Genomic DNA, 6421 nt, shown 5'->3' on the forward strand with positions numbered 1-6421 from the left:
AAAACATTTATTTGTTGGCAATATGGCATATACAAAGAATATCCAAGAAAATGATTTGAAAACCCTTGAATGAACAAAATGATTCTAAAAATGGATCAGGTATATGAAGGATACAAAAAATCAAGAGTTTTTCAATGTAATAATTACTACTTAGTGGATGTACTGAAAGAAAATTATTTTATTTCGAATAGCAACAAAATATTATCAAGGAAAAATCCTAAGAAGAAATACCATGATTCACATTAATTACAGAACTTTACAAAAAAAAGAGAAAACTCATGTGTAGAGACAAAATATTCCTCATGAGAGTATTTTAAATATCTCAGTTCTTTCCAAATTAATTTATACACTCATTATAATTCTAAGTGGAAAGAATGTAGGATCATTTTAGGACTGTGAAATAAAGGTTTGAGTATTTATCTGGAATGATTAAAACTTAAAGGAGCTAAATGCCTTTTTTTTTTGAGAAAAAATAAGCAGGAAACTTGTCTATTAAGAAAATAGGCCAAATAGATTTAAAATATATTATAAAACTAGAAATACATCATTTGTTGTTATAAGAATTGATAAACTAATCAAACAATAGTGTATATGTTGTGTATATATGTTTATGTAATATGATATTCATTAAAATTTATTTATACATATAGAGGTAGATGGATGGATTCTTCAACAAATGACATTGAGAAATGGCCTTTTCTTCACAGTGGGAACGGGAGTTGTCACCTTAAACCTCATTATATCATGTACCAACAGCAAGCAGTAGTGAATCAAAAGTTAAATATAAAAAAAATCTAAAATATACTAGGAGAAATTTTAAATATTAGCAGAATAGGTGTGTATCATCTAAGAATATACACTATGTAAGAAAATACAAATGAAATACAAAATTTAAAACTTTCTGTATGGGAAAACCTCCAAAAGGCGAATGAGAAACTAGGAAAATGTAATAAACTATACACAAGAAGTTAATATGCTTACCATATAAAGACTTTCAAAGAACAATGAAAAAATGTTTTAGCTCCCAACAGAAAACTGTAGACAATGCATACAATAAAAAAAAAAAAAAATGGCCACAAAATATTGTGTAAACTCTCAAACTCACTAATCATAGAAAAGCAATTAAAAGGCTGGGTACAATGGCCCATGCCTGTGATCCCAGCACTTTGGGAGCTTGAGGTGGGCAGATCACCTGAGGTCAGAAGTTTGAGACCAGCCTGGCCAACATGGTGAAACTTCGTCTCTACTAAAATACAAAATTAGCCCAGCACGGTGGTGTGTGCCTGTAATCGCAGCTACTCGGGAGGTTGAGGCAGGAAAATAACTTGAACTTGAGAGGCAGATGTTGCAGTGAGCTGACATCATGCCACTGAACTCCAGCCTGGGCAGCAGAATGAGACTTTGCCTAAAAAAAAAAAAAAAGAAAAGCAAGTAAAATAAGTTGTAATAAATGCCAAAACACAGAAATCCTCAATGTTGCTGAAGATATGATTAGACAGATTGTTTTATATAATGCTGGCCAAAGTCTAATAGAAATATTATTTCTTAGAAAACAGATTTTATACATTTATCTTTGCATGATTTAATGAGAAAATTATAAACAACCTAAATATCCAGTTATAAGGGAATGTGTGTATCACTTTTGTTACATCTATAAAAGGTACCACCAGTAAATATTTAGCTTTCAGAGAAAAGCATTTATTATTTTTTAATAATACAGAAGTAACATTATAATTATAAAAAATCAGAGATAATGGAAAACATAACAAAAAATTACCTATAGTTCATCCACACAAATGTTTTCTATCTTTAAAGTTAATATTAAACTATATAGTAAGTTAAAATTAAGTAAACACTATCATATATATGTGTGAGTATCATATATATTTGTGTTACAAAAAAAAAAGAATGGAAATTCCTCAAAAAAAAAAAAAGGTATTTGAATTAAGGCAGATACTGTTGTGAGCATTCTTTGATCTACTGAAACTTTTCTGAACAGCAATTGGAATAGAGTATGTATGTGTGGTGGATTATTTGCAAAGATGGCCATCAGTGAGTCCTTCCATCCTTGTATAAGTATGCCCCTCCTTCTAAGAAGAGGTAAAGTCTGTTTTCCTCTGCCTTTGAATCTGGGCTGTAATATGGTTTGGCTTTGTGTCCCCACCCAAATCTCATCTTCAGTTGTGGTCCCCACGTGTCAAGGGAGAGACCCTTGGGTGGTGATTGGATCATAGAGGCGGTTTCCTCCATGCTGTCCTCATGAGAGTGAGTGAGTTCTCATGAGATCTGATGGTTTTATAAGGGACTCTTCTCCCTTTGCTCTTCCACTGTTCTCTCTCTGATGCCATGTGAAGAAGGTCCCTTTGCCTTCTGCCATAATTGTAAGTTTCCTGAGGCCCCCCAGACATGTGAAACTGTGAGTCAATTGAAACTCGGATATTTATTCATAGCATTGTGAAAACAGACTAATATAGGCTGTTTGTGTTTTGACTAGTAGACTGTGTTGAAGTGATATTGGTTGACGCCTGGACCTAGATCTTAAGAGACTTTGCAACTTCTGTTTGTCACTCTCTTAGAAGCCACCCATCGTGTAAAGAATTCCAGCTACTGGCTAGAAAAAAATCCATGGGGACAGAGACAAAAATCTTGGAGGAAGAAAAATCGTTAAAAAAAATCATAAAGAGAGGTCCAGCCAACTCCCAGTCACTCTAGCCATCCTAGTTGAATGCCAGATTTATAGATGAAGCCATCTTAGATCCTCTGGCCTTTCCTAGTGAAATGTATGCAAATGGAAGAATTGTCTGCTATTTTCTTGTTTTATAAAGATATTGATGATGAAATAAAACTAAATTCTGCCAAGATAGGTGTCAAGAGGCTTATTCTGAGCCAGTATAAGTGACCATGGTCTGGGGTTATACAACCTCAAGAGGTCCTGGGAAAGTGTATCTGAGGTGGTCAGGTTATAGTTTGGGTTTATATGTGGAAGATTCTGCAGGGTGAGGTGGGACATCTCAATGTGGAGTTGGGGGTTGTGTAGTGGGGAACTTGTAAGTCATAGGTGGGTTTTAGGGATTCTTTAGTTGACAATTAATTGAGAGAGTTAAACTATTGTCCAAAGACTTGGATTCAGTAGAAAGGAATGCTTGAGTTAAGGTTTTTGTTACGTAGATAAAGCTCTCAGGTAGTAGCCCTGGGTGAGAATAGATGGTAAATATCTCTTTTCAAGCCTTAAAGGTGTAAGACTCACAGTTAATCTCTCCTAGATCCAGGAAAGGCCTAGAAAGGATAGACCTGCTGCATTAATGGAGATTCTGTACAGGTGCAAATTTCTCCCACAAAATATGACTTTGCAGGGCCATTTCAACTTGTTGGCCCTGTGGTAGCTATTTCTAAATACATCAAATAAAAGTATTTTGGGGTGAAATATTTTGATTTCCTTCAGGATTTGCTATCTATCATGTGATGCTACACCAGAGTCAGGTTGGAAAGTAAGCCACATTATACTTGGTTAATAAACATTTAATGAGATTTTATGGTTTGTAGGGCAATACTTTCCAGGCCCCTTAGATGGGAATTTTGGCAAGAGAAGAAAAGGTCAGATTTTAGTCCTCACCATTAAGTATTGTGGTGTGTTGTTATACAATAGGAGGTAACTGAAATGTTGTATGAACCAGATCTGGCTAATGAGGAGAGGAGCTTCTGAGGCACAGAGCTGATGGGCATGTACTTTTGTTTTCTTTTTGCTCTTTTATTTCTCTCCTTCCTGAAACAGGATTGTTGCAAATACAGCAGCCATCTTATGACCTTAAAATGAAAAGCACAAGGATGAAGACCTATATGTTAAGGATAGCAGAGAAGGGAGAGAGAGAGAGAGAGCCAGAGCCATTGCTAGTGACATCCCTGAACTACTATGCTTTCCTCACTTCTCTCTAACCCTAGAATTCCTGTAGTTGAATAAGCACTTAAATGTTTACATGTTAATTTTTTCTATTAGGGTTGCTGTTCCTTGCCCTTGAATGTAATTTAAATGGACTCAGCAGATTCTAAAATTTTCATTCGAATTTTAAGACTTTACAAAATTTATGATATAAATTATATATAGCAGATTCAGGTTTCAAATTTAATGGTACTGAGGAAAGAGAGAGACCTTCTCATATTGTTTTATATTGTTTTGTACTCAGTACCTTTTTTTTTTTCACTGAAAACTTTTTATTGGTCTTTTGGATAGAAACGGGAATTTATTTGGCAGGAAGGATGATCCCATCATACTTCTACTGGAACCAGCGCATGGCCTCCTCTTTGCTGATTCTGTGTTTGGCCCCAATGCAGCCTGTCCTGTGCTTCTTGTCTGCGATGCTGAAACCTGGCCTACCCAGCACCACATAGAAGTCCAGGCCATAGATACCAATGCTTGGGTCATACTTGATGCCCAGAACGATGTGTTCCTGGATCCCAAAACCAAAGTTTCCAGTATCTGAGAAGTTGTTTTTTCTTAACTCATACTCCCGCACCTTTAGACCCTTTTCCAAGATTTCTTCTGCCTTGGCCCCTCGAACTGTGCAGTGGACAGCAATCTTTTCATTTCTCCGGGTGCCAAAGGATCTGACAGTGTACCTAGCTTTGGAAAACACAGGGGTCTGCCCTGTGAGCTGCTCCAAAACCTTGGCTGCTCCAGTCAATCTGTCTCTACTCTCTCCAACACAGATGTTGAGACAGAGCTTGCGGATGCGAAGTTCCCGCATGGGGTTCTCCTTTTCACCTTGATCCTGCGCCATGATGGAGTGCAACCTCAGTACCTATTTTAAGAAAAAACAATGAAGTAAAACCAAAAACAGGCAGCCTGGCGCCAGGCCCGGAATCAGGCCTGGGTCTGCCTGGCCTAAACCTAGTAGTTAAAAATTAACTCATGACTTAGAAACCAATGTTTCTGACATTGTATAGAACATTGTGAAACTCCCTACCCTCTTCTGTTTCACTCTGACCACCAGTATATGCAGCCCTTGTCACATACCTGCTGCTTGCTCTAATCAAACACGACCCTTTCATGTGAAATCTTTAGTGTTGTGAGCCCTTAGAAAGGACAGAAACTGTGCACTCAGGCAGCTTGGATTTTAAGGCAGTAGCTTGCCGATGGTCCCAGCTGAATAAAAGCCCTTCCTTCTGCAACTCAGTGTCTGAGAGGTTTTGTCTGCAGCTTGTCCTGCTGCATTTCTTGGTTCCCTGACCGAGATGCAAGAACTAAGGGACGGCTGAGGCAGCCCCTTAGGCGGCTTAGGCTTGCCCTGTGGAGCATCCCTGCGGGGGGACTCTGACCAACCTGAGTGACCCGATCCAAAGAGCGCTCCTGGGTAGGCAGTTGTCCCGGTGGAACGCCTCACCAGAGCAGCGCCTAGCAGTCCCCCATGGAGGATTAACACAGTGGCTGAACACAGGGAAGGAACTGGCACCTGGAGTCCAGACATCTGAAACTTGGTAAGACTAGTCTTTGGAACTTGCCCCACTCCATCTGAGTGGAAGCGTGGCCTGATCACCCACGGTGTGCCTGTATTGGCACTTTTGTTCTGGTTTTGACTTGACTGGACTTGGTGAGACTAGACTTTGGAACTTGTCCCACTCCATTTGAGTGAAAGCGTGGCCTGATCAACTACAGTGTGCCTGTATTGGCACTTTTGTTCTGGTTTTGACTTGACTTGAATTGCTGGATACTTTGGTTTTGGTTTTTGACTTGGCTTAAATTTCTCAGTACTTGAATTTTGGATTTTGTGGTATTCTGATTTTGGTTTGGTATAAATGACAAAAGTGTGTGTGTGCACTCTTTACCTGTTCTTTGTTTTGCGGTGAGTGTGTGTGGTGTGAGTGTGGTATTTTGTCTTGAGAAAACATGGATCAGGCGCAAAATAATCCCACTAGGAAATTTGTTGGAAAATTTCAAGAAAGGAAAAAAAGGGGAGAGGCAGAATTTATATAAAAAAAGTTATATGATAAATTCTTGTCCTGAAATAAATTAACTGGTTATTTTTTTTAAAAGTTTGTAATAAGTCAAAAAGTTGAAACATGCCAAAAAATTGTCTGTGAAAGTCATAAAAGAAAAAAGTTATAAAAAAATTTTTATGCAAAAAATGTTATATAATTTAAAAGTAATAAGGCCTCCTGACTACTATTGAAGAAACAGTTTATGTGTAAGGTGTATAAAAAAAGTAAAATATACCTTTGGTAAAAGATTATAAGGAGGCATAAGAATGTGGATTTTACCTACATTAAAATGTTAAAAAATTATTGTTTTGAAAGTTTAAGCAAGTTTTAAAACGTTAATTGTAAAGAAAATTCTGTGTGTGAACATATTAGCTAAAGTTAAAAGGTATCATCCAGTTTTCTGTGAACTAGACATTAAAGTAAAATGCAACAGGTTTTTCTTAAAGCA

General features: G+C 37.4%; 1 protein-coding gene and 1 long non-coding RNA gene across 2 annotated transcripts in view; one reads left to right on the forward strand and one right to left on the reverse strand.

The window, feature by feature from the left end:
* LOC108512668 (uncharacterized) overlaps positions 1 to 6421 on the forward strand; it is a 280548-nt gene that overhangs the window by 32676 nt on the left and 241451 nt on the right. The window lies entirely within an intron of this gene.
* Positions 4186 to 6421, reverse strand: part of LOC108512664 (60S ribosomal protein L11-like) — a 16289-nt gene continuing 14053 nt past the window's right edge. Inside the window, exon 2 of the mRNA XM_017848010.1 lies at positions 4186 to 4796. Within this exon, the coding sequence (XP_017703499.1) occupies positions 4272 to 4796 (525 nt within the window). The 3' untranslated portion in view covers positions 4186 to 4271. The remainder of the gene's footprint in view (positions 4797 to 6421) is intronic.

Source organism: Rhinopithecus bieti, unplaced genomic scaffold, assembly GCF_001698545.2.
Source record: "Rhinopithecus bieti isolate Rb0 unplaced genomic scaffold, ASM169854v2 scaffold_947, whole genome shotgun sequence".
NCBI lineage: Eukaryota > Metazoa > Chordata > Mammalia > Primates > Cercopithecidae > Rhinopithecus > Rhinopithecus bieti.